Source organism: Protomyctophum parallelum (assembly GCF_964188405.1).
Source record: "Protomyctophum parallelum genome assembly, chromosome: 23".
Taxonomy (NCBI): Eukaryota; Metazoa; Chordata; class Actinopteri; order Myctophiformes; family Myctophidae; genus Protomyctophum; species Protomyctophum parallelum.
The window spans coordinates 22,397,627-22,410,610 of record NC_139715.1 but is presented as its reverse complement, the minus strand read 5'-3'; the positions used below and the strand labels follow the sequence as shown (position 1 = coordinate 22,410,610).

Below are 12,984 nucleotides of genomic sequence, written 5' to 3'. Positions count from 1 at the left end.
ACAGTCTGACACTGTTGACCAACCACAGTCTGATACTGTTGTACCGACCAGTACAACCACAGTCTGATACTGTTGTACCGACCAGTACAACCACAGTCTGATACTGTTGTACCGACCAGTACAACCACAGTCTGATACTGTTGTACCGACCAGTACAACCACAGTCTGATACTGTTGTACCGACCGGTACAACCACAGTCTGATACTGTTGTACCGACCAGTACAACCACAGTCTGATACTGTTGTACCGACCGGTACAACCACAGTCTGATACTGTTCTACTGACCAGTACAACCACAGTCTGATACTGTTGTACCGACCAGTACAACCACAGTCTGATACTGTTGTACCGACCAGTACAACCACAGTCTGATATACTGTTGTACCGACCAGTACAACCATAGTCTGATATTGTTGTACTGACCAGTACAACCACAGTCTGATACTGTTGTACTGACCAGTACAACCACAGTCTGATACTGTTGTACTGACCAGTACAACCACAGTCTGATACTGTTGTACCGACCAGTACAACCAGTCTGATACTGTTGTACCGACCAGTACAACCACAGTCTGATACTGTTGTACTGACCAGTACAACCACAGTCTGATACTGTTGTACCGACCAGTACAACCACAGTCTGATACTGTTGTAGTGACTAACCACAGTCTGATACTGTTGTAGTGACTAACCACAGTCTGATACTGTTGTACCGACCAGTACAACCACAGTCTGATACTGTTGTACTGACCAGTACAACCACAGTCTGATACTGTTGTACTGACTAACCACAGTCTAATACTGTTGGCTACTGAGCAGCTGTTGGGGGTTCAGTGCCTTGCTGAAGGGCACACGGTGTTGGGGGAGAGGTGACCATTCACTTCCACACCCTGATTTTCCTGACCCCAGGGGTCCTTGAGGGACTTCCAGGGGGTCCCCAGCTAAATGATAGTTAGAAACCAAATGGACCCTTATGGGTCTGTAACTCAGAGAGTGTACACATGGAATAAAATGGACGCTAATGGGTCCATTTGGTTCCATTTGTACACTCCTTGTACAACCCTTAGATAGCATTTCTGTAGACTTAGATAGCATTTGATACAGACTTATAGCATGTTATGTAGACAGCACTATAATTGCATTGTATGTAGTCATAGCACATCATAGTACATATGTATAGCAATGTAGTATAGATGTATAGTTTATATGTATAGTTTCATTATATAGATATTCCACTGTTACTTTCTTAGCTTACGCATGTTTCTTGATAAATGTTTTTATGTGATGTATTCCCATGCTTTTTTGTTCTTGCTTAATGTAAATCGCTCTGGATTAAGAGCGTCTGCTAAATGCCTAAATTGTAAATTGTAAATTGTAACCCTTCTGGACTGGAACCCCTCTTGGGGTTCTGTACAGTATGTACAGTATTCAAAATTAAAAAAAAAACGTTGATGCTGCTATATAAATATTTTTTCAGTAAAGGTCAGGATTTAGAGGGCTTTTTAGAATCGGCCTCAGTCCAAAATGGGTTAAATTAACATTGATTTTACAATATAAATTGGGGTCCCAGAGATAGAAATGCCATTAAATAGGGGACCATAGCCTATAATTCAGATCAAACCGGGGGACCCTTGAAATGAAAATCACAGCTAGAGCCGTAAAAATATTCTCTTATGGGGGTCCCTGGCATATCTTTTCAAATGGGGGTCCGCGGGCTAATGAGTGTCAATTTGGGGGTCCTTGACATGAAACAGTTTGGGAACCACTGCTTTAGGTGACCGCTGCCCCGAAACATACTCATCTCTCCCTCCACCGCTCTCCCTCCCTCCCATACCTCTTGTCGGTGTAGCTCGGCCAGTTTCTCCTGGTCCTCGGTGGAGGAGGCGGTCTGGTCGTGCTGGCTGTGGAGCAGCTCGTCCACCTCGTGTCGGTGCGCGGCCCGCAGGTCGTCCAGCGCCCGCCGCTTGTCGGCCTGGAACTGGGCCTGGGCCTGGCCGAACGTCCGCAGCTTCTCCTCGAAGTCGCGACGCATCTCCTCCACCTGAGCACAGCGCCGGTCACACTGAGCACCATCACTATCACTGAGTAACTACTAGCTTAACTATAACTCACTGAGCACCATCACCGTCACAGTAACTCACTGAGTAACTAATTGCTTCACTAATAGAGCACCGAAGTCTGATGTCACTTTCAGTAGAGGGCATTGAAATCGCCATAGGAGGATTTTTAGATTACTTCATATAAGAAGTGTGTTTGAAAAATAAACATGTCATCCCGGCCGTTTCACTCATATGGATATGAAGAATCAACTGACTGAGAGAAAACGCTAATGTTACTGCTACTGAATTAGTTACATTTTCGCTAGAAGCAGACTGTATCATATATGAGTGACTGACTGTCGCAAACGATACAGAGACACCTCCCTGACAATAACGCAGAGACAGCTTGTTTATTTTTGGACCACAACGCTTATAGTAGACGATATTAAGATCACCCCATGTAATTCTCCATCGAGAAATTACTTCCGCGAACCAGGGGAATCGAAGGGATGAGCGAGTTACGTCAGGACTTCGGCGCTCTATTGAGCGCCGAAGTCCTGACGTCACTCGCTCAACCCCTGGTTTTTCCTGGAAGTTGTTCTCTATGGAGAATAACATTTGGTCATCTTAAAATCGTCTCATATAAGCATTGTGGTCCAAAAATAAACAAACCGTCTCGGTGATATTGTCGAGGAGATGCCTCTGTATCGTTTATGACAGTCAGTCCCTCATACGGTATATGATACAGTCTGTTTCTAGCGAATATGTAACTAATTCAGCAGAAGTAACATTCTTCATATCCATATGAGTGAAACGGCCCGGGATGATTTGCTTATTTTTCAATCACAGTTCTTATATGATCGGGCGATCTAAAAAAATTAAAAGTACATGAACCCGTGGACTTAGCACCCTCTATCGATATTGACGTCAGACTTCGGTGCTCTATAACATAACTTTAACACACTATAACATCACTATTTACTATCACAGTAACTAATAACATAACTATACCTCACTGAGCACCATCGCTATCCGGGGACCCCACTTGGAGAACCAATGTTCTATAATTGACTATTTAGGCATTGAACAGACGTATCCAGAGTGACTTACAATAATCAAGGTGGACACATACATTGGATGCAGAGAGACAATCAACAGTTAGAGCCCGTTGAAAATGGCGGTCGGCGCTATACAGTGGAACGATACTAGGAACAAATTAAAGGAAGGAACGCGGGATGCGCCATGACACTCATGGGTGGCAAATAATCTCGCACCGGAATTTCCATGAAATACATGGCAGTGATGAGCCGGGCTGGACCAGCTCATGAACAAACACTATTTATGAACGATTGAGACCTTGAGACATATCACAGGTTGTTTCACTTGCTTTTCGATGTGCAGAGTACATCATTTTATTGAGGCATCTAAAACAGCGGCAGGTATTGTTTCTGTCTCAGAGGTATCGGGATATTTGGTTGCCAGACAGGAAACGATGGACAGTCGCGATACTTGGCACGTTCAGAAACGTATACTTTGTGCTCTTTAGATACCTCTGTAAAATCACACAGTGTGAAAACATCGAAAAGCAACACAGCAGACAATAATGTGTTATATGTCTTCTTTTATTTTCCAGAAGTGATTATTTTACAATGGTCTCAATCATTCAGCTATAGTGTTCGTTCTGCTTGTTCACTCAGCTCCGTTGACTCCAGTGTGTTCCACCAGAGTTGTCTGTCTGTCTGTGCGTGCGTGCGTGCGTGTGTGTGCGTGTGTGTTACCTCTCTGCTCATGGACACCACTCTCTGCGTGTGCTGGGCCTCGGTGCAGAGCTGGGAGTCCTCCATCCTCTGTCGGTACATCTCAAACTCTGCCAGGGCCTGCAGTGAGAAATACATGACATTGCATCTCAAACTCCGTTATAATTTAGATAAGCATTTTATCGTATGGATTTGGAACCATCAATTTCCCTTAGTAAGAGACCACACCTTCGCTCAAGATTAACAGTTTATTGAAACAGAATGAGGTGAATGCATGGAGTGGAGTGAGGAACCCAAGGTAGGGCGAGACTCAGGATGGGGGCGTAGTCTCTGGAGCTGACGGTCATCTTTGCTCTATACTCGGAATGAGCGGTTGGTCGTCTCTGCTCCGTCACTGCCCCCCCTGGATTCCTAGAGAATCGAGGCGGAAGGAGGAGGTTGGGGTGGAGGAGGATGGCGATTTTGAAGAGTAGTGAAAATAGCCGATCTACAAGTGCAGTACTCACAACCCATGTTTGGTCTGTCCTGGAGCAGAACAAACAACTTGGTTGAGAGATTGCAGGTGTATTTATGCTGTGGTGATTGCACCAGGGATTGGCTGGGTGATAATGAAAGGCAGGTGAGTTGATGAGGAGGGAGGAGTTGTTGATAATGAGGGAGGAGTGGTTAAGGTCAAGCGGAAGGAGGTCTCTTCTCCCGAAACTACGTTGTATAAATACAACTTCCCTTATTAACCTGCACTTTTAACATGGCGGCCCGATTTTGGGAATGTCATCATAGGCGAACATTTTCAAACATGTTCTCTTTTCACCCCCCAAACAAATGGGGAACATAGTTGATCTACAAGCTCTCAACACGGCCCGTGGCAACCATTTTTTGCCACCCCCTATTTCTTTCTGAAAGGACGGCTCTGCTCCGTCACAACACATCCCATCATCACACCTCACAGCTACGCTACAACATGACAACTCCACTTCATTAACACCTCAGTGCCGTTTTATACATGTCGGTGTGTCATTCTTCACTTCATTAACACCGTAGTGCTGTTTTATGCATGTCGGTGTGTCATTCCGCACTGTGGAAATTAATAGCATTTTAACCCATTTTTTTAACCCATTTACTGCTATCATTTATTGAAAAATTAGGACCTAATTCACGCCAGCATTTTTTTAATTTGAGCTTTTATTTTGAAAAGCCGCCATTTCCGGTCAGTTCGCAGTAGACCTAAATTTGGAATCTACACGGAGCTGGGCCAGCCTTGTTGACAACCTGAATCCAGACCGGAGCTCTGGAGAGCTCCACAGCGTCGGCTCTGAGCCGTCAAAGAAACGCTGTTTTGACCAAAACGCCATCTGGGACAAGGAATAGGAGATACAGGCGATTGAAAGAAACGGATAGAATGGATTATTATGTTGTGCTAAAAACACAGCTAGCTAACCGGCTAACGAGAGTAGCATTATGGGTCGCTTGATCGAATGCAATATAAAAGCGCAATTGCCGAAGGGCTTCGGCAATGGCGGCAAGTGTTAGTATCAAAATTAGGCTTCAATGGTGCGGAAACAGTTAATAATAATTTTTAAAAAAAGTGTTTGAACTTAAAAAATGATTAACCTTGTTTTAGAAGCAAATCGATTTCAGTCAGATAACTCATGAATAAATATAACCAATATTTATTATAGAATGAAGTGTGTATATAATTTATATAATTTTATCTTGGCGTTCGGCTCTGCTACATTTTTCTCCCTGCTCGGCACAATTAAACACGATCATTAAACATTAAGAGCAGGTGAGATAGATATACAATAACAACCCCCCCATGGGGAACAAACTAATACCAGAGCCCACTGGTGGTGCTGGGGAGGCGGTGGGAGCAAACAGGCGCATAGCAAAAGGTCCACGGACAAATGACAGCAGGACGACGACAGCAGAAAGAACAGAGACTGAGGTGAGCTTAAATAACCCGGCAATTAGATAGCTGACTGCCACGTCAGCGCACGGCATGGTGTATGAATCATGTGTACTGTAGTACCATGCGTATTACCTTGTAATACGCATGTATGCGCCCATGAGCATGGTGTGAAGCCGCTCGAGTATATCCGACTGAACTAACTCATTTCAAAATGTTGAAAAAAAAGGAATACATCTACAAGTACACATCAGGACACACTGTGAGTGCAGATCTGCTATCTTCCCCATTTGTCGTATGACCATATAGGAGGCCTTAGCTATGTTTCATCAGTTTCAATTGAAATGGGCCTCCACCCTCTAGGGGCCTCAGACCCTTGCACAGAGGCCCTCTCGCCCCATCTATCACTCACTCGCTGCCTTGCTCTCTCCCACGCTGTTACGTTACGCCTATTTCCTGTTACCATGTGTGGCATTGGGAGGTAAAGGGGAGACACTTTATTGTGAAGGGACGACCGGATGAGGAGAGTAGTTGTTGTTGCTGCATAATTGTCGAGAGTGATGTTGAACGGTCAAAACCGTAACAATATGTGTTAAAATATGCCACAGACACTTTCAAATGAGAGGACGATGCACAAGCAAGACGTGTATGAGGTATGACAAGCAACATAATTGCTCCACATTATACAGTATGTGTTGAAATTGCGCCTGCGTGCACATACACAACATGCACGCAAGCACGAACACACGTACACACACATGCAAGCATGCACGCAAACTCAGCGACGACAGAGCGGCACTGCAAGAAAATCATCATAAAGTTCTACAGAATTGGTAAACCTAACAAAACTAGTCTACAGCAGGACATCGTTTTCTTGCACAAGTGATACTTAAGACAAAGCAAACTAAAGTTCTAGCGACTTAAACTGCACTTAAACAGGGAGCTCAGTAATGCAAAGAATTCTCAACATAAGCAAACGTTTGCCTTTTTTTCCACACGTATATCTTTAGAATCTGAAACGGGAATGTAACGAAGAAAGACCAGAACAATGGGTAGTTATTAGGAATTCATGTGGATTAATTAAAAACACATTCCAACGTGTTTCCTGCCGAGGGCGGCCGTGATCTTAAGACTAGATCTGCATGGTGTGCACAAATTCTGCATGTACACTACACTACCTTGACAATGGAAGCTAATTCAGCATTTCACTCCAAATACATCATTCACAGCCATTGTTGTTAGAGCCAGAGATGTACCGATACCAGTTTTTCCTTCCCGATACCAATTCCGAACATGCGTAACGGTCGATACCGACTGTACCGAGTACCGATCCAATACCTCCTCTGTGTTCCTCGAGGAGGTTCCAAATGAACCCTTACAGGTCTATAACTCTGAGAGTGTACAAATGGTGTTAGCATTATGTTATACTTTAGCTGTTGAAGAATAGCAGCTCTACAAGCTCATAGCGCGCCACCGAGTTTGTAGGTCTGTAGAGCTTGTAGGTCTGCTATTTTTGAAAAATCGAAGAACGACTGACATAGAAACATAGCTTTTTCAGAAAACTGTCAGGATGTAGAAGACATTTATAGAATCTGATCTCAGGTCAAAATGGGTTAACAGTAAAGAGGGCCTGTGTAGTTTAGCAGTAGTTAAGCAGTAGTTTGACCTGTCTCTTCATGTGTTCGTGTAGTTTAAGCAGTAGTTTGACCTGTCTCTTCATGTGTTCGTGTAGTTTAAGCAGTAGTTTGACCTGTCTCTTCATGTGTTCGTGTAGTTTAAGCAGTAGTTTGACCTGTCTCTTCATGTGTTCGTGTAGTTTAAGTATAGTTTGACCTGTCACTTCATGTGTTCGTGTAGTAGTTTAACAGTAGTTTAGCAGTAGTTTGACCTGTCTCTTCATGTGTCCGTGTAGTTTAGCAGTAGTTTGACCTGTCTCTTCATGTGTTCGTGTAGTAGTTTAACAGTAGTTTAGCAGTAGTTTGACCTGTCTCTTCATGTGTTCGTGTAGTAGTTTAACAGTAGTTTAGCAGTAGTTTGACCTGTCTCTTCATGTGTCCGTGTAGTTTAACAGTAGCTTAGCAGTAGTTTGACCTGTCTCTTCATGTGTCCGTGTAGTTTAACAGTAGTTTAGCAGTAGTTTGACCTGTCTCTTCATGTGTCCGTGTAGTTTAACAGTAGCTTAGCAGTAGTTTGACCTGTCTCTTCATGTGTCCGTGTAGTTTAACAGTAGTTTAGCAGTAGTTTGACCTGTCTCTTCATGTGTTCGTGTAGTAGTTTAACAGTAGTTTAGCAGTAGTTTGACCTGTCTCTTCATGTGTTCGTGTAGTAGTTTAACAGTAGTTTAGCAGTAGTTTGACCTGTCTCTTCATGTGTTCGTGGACTTCCACAGACTCCTCCAGGGTGGCCAGGCGGCGCCGCAGGTCCGCCTCGTCGGCCATCTTGCTCTTGTACTGCATGATCTTGTCGCGGGTCTCTGTGACGATGTGTTGAACCTGAACGTAAGAAGAACACACACACACGCCCGCACACACACACACACACACACACACACACACACACACACACACACACACACACACACACGATAAAGGGAAAATGGAGTTAGTGTGTGAACAACTTTAACCACAATCACAAATAATTGTGATTGTGAATTTTTTCTCATCCCCCTCGCATTGCAACAGGAATAGAAAGCCTGCAGTTGCTATCAGCTTGGATTCCCCATCGATGATGTCACTGGTGGACGGGTTTCTGAACTGCATGTAAATGAACTGAACATAAATGAGGACCAATTATTGAAGATAGGTTGAAAAGTGGTGAAGTGGTCCTTTAAGGAGAAAGCGGAGGTGAAGCCTTCTCCCCACTTCCGTTTTGTCTTTACAGTAGGGCACATTCATTCTAATATAAATTAAAATCATCTAAGCATATATAGCTTGCTCCTTAAATCATCTAAGCATATATAGCTTGCTCCTTAGCAGTGTAAATATATTTTCATGAACGGAAATGACAGCAATCGGATTCCGGGAGGTGTAGTTCCAGACTCTATTTAGCATTCGGAGATTGTGGAATAGTTGTCTGGCTAAATGTCGAGAGACTACAATTTAGTACTTATTCCCAACGGATTATCACTCCTAAAACAGCAAGCGGGTGGCGGCTTGGGACGGATTTGAGCAAACGGTGGATTCGAACCCTGAATACTCTATGGTGTTTTTGTAGATCTGTGATGATGCATGCTGGTAATCTATAACAGCCACCCATAGCATCAGCAAACAATGATGAAACTACATTTAGGTTCTACTAGGACTGTCCAAAGTGTCCATCAGGTAAACATAAATGTTTCTGAACTCAACTGATGGTCAGTACTCTTGAGGATTATTAGTCCAGACATCGGCAGGCAGTCTTTATGATTCAGTGATTTCAGTTAATTTATAGAATTAAGGCACCAGAGTTTTTTTTTTTTTTTTTTTACACCAAATTGTTTCCTAGATAGATTGCAAGAAAGGTGACTTGACTGGTCACTAAGAAAGAGAAATACATGTCTAAAAGAGAAAATATATATTGATTTATTTAACAAATCTACAACAGTAAGTTAGGCAACAGTCTTCAGTAGTAAGACTGTAAAGGCCCTGGGGGTATATTACAAAATAAATTTTATATTTCAGAAGCAAATCCTAACTATAGTCAGGATAGGAATATGTATGGGCTTAGGAGCTGTTGTTCTGCTAAATCCCAAGGAGGATTATTCTGCTGCTACTGTACACCAAGACCCAATTAAACACAAATAACATACCCAGGCACATGAGTTGTTATTATTAGAGGGAAAAGGCATAAATGAGCTGGCACACTGCATGACGTCTCCTTTGGCACAGCTTTCTGAAGCCGCAACGGGCCCGCGACGTGACAACAAAAACATGCACGAAGAGAACTCACAGTTGAAAAAGAGACAAATGAGGAAATGAGACACAAAAAAAAACACTGAAAAGGAACGCTCGAATTAGCCAAGTGCACACTATAAAACTCCCAGCCGGATTCAGCGCTGTGCTGTGATTAAGTCTGCGGCTACATTTCTCCATCAGAATAATCACTGAAGGTGTCAGTGCAGCACAACGTGACATTAACCCATTCTGACCTGAGATCAGATTCTAAAAATGTCGTCTAAATCCTGACAGTTTTCTGAAAAAGCTACGTTTCTATGTCAGTCGTTCTTCGATTTTTCAGCTAAAGCATAACATAATGCCAACACCAAAAGGGGTTAATAAAATGTGCCCATCGTTTATAGCGCCCGGACCACTTTTACCGACGGACCGGATGTTGTTGTGAATGTGTGTGTAGCAGCTAACAATAGCCACAACACTAAAGATGACATCGACAACAACGGAAGGTAAGACTAAATCTATCGCGACTAGCAACTGGACCGTCAAACACAGGATCTTTTTTTATAATTAGGCGGGATGATTTAGATCGCGTTTTAAGATTTCCGTTGTCGTCCGCTAAAACAGGGGGGGGACATTTTCAATGACGTGTCACTGTTGTGCAACACCGAGGATTGCGCAACAAGCGCATCTAGGCTGTGGAGCGATGCGACCGGTTTTGATATCACTAATTTGACGGAGATTAATCAATCTCCATCTCGGGCACAGGAACTTGACGGTGATTTACGTCATGGGCCATTAAACTGTTAACAATAACACTCTCCAGTTGGCGGTTCAGCAGCGATTGGCCAAATCACTGCCCCTCTCATCCAGGCTTCCAGCTATTGTCCTTACTCTTATGCCAGAGCCAACAGGAGGCTCTCTCTGCGTTGTGTGTTCTCGGGGGATTGCAGGCACCGAGAGGTCTCTAGGACTATGGTTTGCTTCCTGCCTAGGGTCCTCTTACTGTACGTCTCACTGTGTGGTGTGTGCGTGCGTGCGTCCATCCTTGTCCACACTTGGCCTTACTCTGGCGTTTTGAGTCGAGGTGGTTTGTTTGAGCCTTCTCTGTGTCACTGTCCTTGTTGTTACCGCTGAATCTGTCCTAGCAAGTCTCTCTTCCTCCCCTCCTCTCAGACGACTCTGGGGGTATTGCTCATGTGTATACGTTCTGTAGCTTGCTTGGTGCCCTCTTGCGAGTGCTGCAACAGGGGTTGCTGGCCCCTGTTACCCCGCCAGTCTTTCCTGGTTGTCAGCTGTCTCTCCAGCGTCACCAACCTTCCTCGGTTGCCATCCAGACTTTCCTGGACGTCACTGGTTGCCCAGGGAGTTCAGTAGGAAAAGACAGTATTTTGACTAGTTTTAGTCATATATTAGCCATCTGAATCATTTTACTTTAAAGGGACATTTCACTGCTGGAAGAAACTGCAGTCACTCAATGTTAATATTATTCGTAGTAGATAACAGTAGCACAATATGAAGGCTATAACGAACCAGGGCCCAGTATTCAAATATGGGGCAAAAACAAATCGAATTCTGAGAGGGACGAGACGCAGTGATATTGGTATCGCTACATGAGGCTAGGAGGAAACCATGCAAGGCACCAACCTGCACATCAGGAGCAATTCTTGCTCAAGGACACTTCGACACTTCGACAACTCTGGGGGAGCCCGTTATCGAACTGGGATCGATCTACCCCCTGAGCCACTGCCGCCCCATTAGCCCCCAAATAGCACAACGACTTAAGTGGGAGAAAAAGCGGGCGAAAGTAATTGGCAACACAAATAGTATAAAAGTAAAAGTGTACCTCGTCCTCATGGGCCTCTTTGAGAGATTCGATCTCCTCTTCGTGTTCGTCATTTTTGGTGTTGAGAGCATAGATCACCTAGAGAGAGAGTTAGAGAGAGAGAGAGAGAGAGAGAGAGAGAGACAGGCCTCATTAATCCACACATTCACAACTCCAACATTGATTTTCCTGAAAACTCGAGGCTCGGTTTCTCCTTTCTTCCCATCGATTGATTTTCTCGAGCTGCAAACCAGCCATTACAAAACAACCATTACAGGACTGGAATGCACTGCTGCCCATGTGAAGCTAGTATAGTTTTGGTTCCTCATTCACAATGGAGAAACACGGAGTGTAAATGAGATGCGTGATGATATCGTCCGATCAAGCTGCGATTAGCTCCTGTGTCATTCAGTGGTGTAATCACTACATTTGTGCGGATCGCCCGGTGTACCTTTTCCGCCTCTTTCCCAAGCGATTCGCCTGGTGTCGCCTGCAGGTTCAATGGAACATCCACGCCCATTCCACGCCATATATAAGGCAACAGGAAATATCTGAATAACTACGTCATCATTAGAGCTTGCAAAATGCACTGATCCAGTGAACGCGGTGCTCCGCCTCCGCGATGCACGATCTTGTAGAACAGTTCATTTTGACAGCAATGTCAACGGACTGAACGTTATAAAGTATAGGCTACTCTCATGACCAACTCGTTCATTTATTGATCAAGCTCAAGGCTATAGCCTATAGGCCTACTTGGCAAATACCTATAAAGAGCCATTTCTATTGAACAATTGCACACTAGCCATCAGAGGTAAATGGATATAATTTTAAAATCAAAATATTTTTTAAATCATTGCTGCATTGATTCATGTGGGGAAGTCCGTCTTTTAGATTAATATCATCTCACTGTCATCTGTCTGAATGCCATGTGGAGAATGGATTTGTTCTGATCATGGACACTATATTATACAGTATATATAGATATTTACATTTTCAACCATAGCCTATATCCTCTTTGTCAGTTGTAAGTGCAGGTTAATTTCATGATGTCGTCATATAAAAATGATTTGCGGGACATTTGGCTTAGTTGGCACCAAACTTGATTGATCTCATGATGAGAGCAATGTAGTAGCCTACAGCCTACACAGCTACAGTTGCCCATATTCCCCAATTAATTAAGGTGAGCTGGCTTAAAACTATGACTGGCTGAATTGCACACGCTGATGCCATAATGTGGACTTCTATTTTGTATATACTGTAGGGCTAATTAGCCCTAGTGATTCCGTCTGCTGTCTGTCTGTCAGACCGGCATGTCGACGAACCATAGAATGTATTAGAGCCTAAAGCCAGTTGGGCTGGGCCGGGCCGTGTTCTGTCCCTGACCAACGGGCCCAGGGCAGGGCCACACACACACACACACACACACACACACACACACACACACACACACACACACACACACACACACACACACACACACACACACACACACACACACACACACACACACACACACACACACACACACACACACACACACACACACACACACACACACAGGAGGAGCTCCGTAACAAAACAATTTAA

At 44.0% G+C, this 12,984-nt stretch overlaps 1 protein-coding gene across 1 annotated transcript in view; it reads right to left on the bottom strand.

The window, feature by feature from the left end:
* Positions 1-12,984, bottom strand: part of LOC310853962 (protein FAM184A-like) — a gene marked incomplete at both ends in the record, with an annotated part of 74,850 nt that overhangs the window by 47,219 nt on the left and 14,647 nt on the right. Inside the window, 4 exon segments of the mRNA XM_083758438.1 lie at positions 1,836-2,042; positions 3,819-3,917; positions 8,061-8,195; positions 11,419-11,496. Of these exon segments, the coding sequence (XP_083614564.1) occupies positions 1,836-2,042; positions 3,819-3,917; positions 8,061-8,195; positions 11,419-11,496 (519 nt within the window).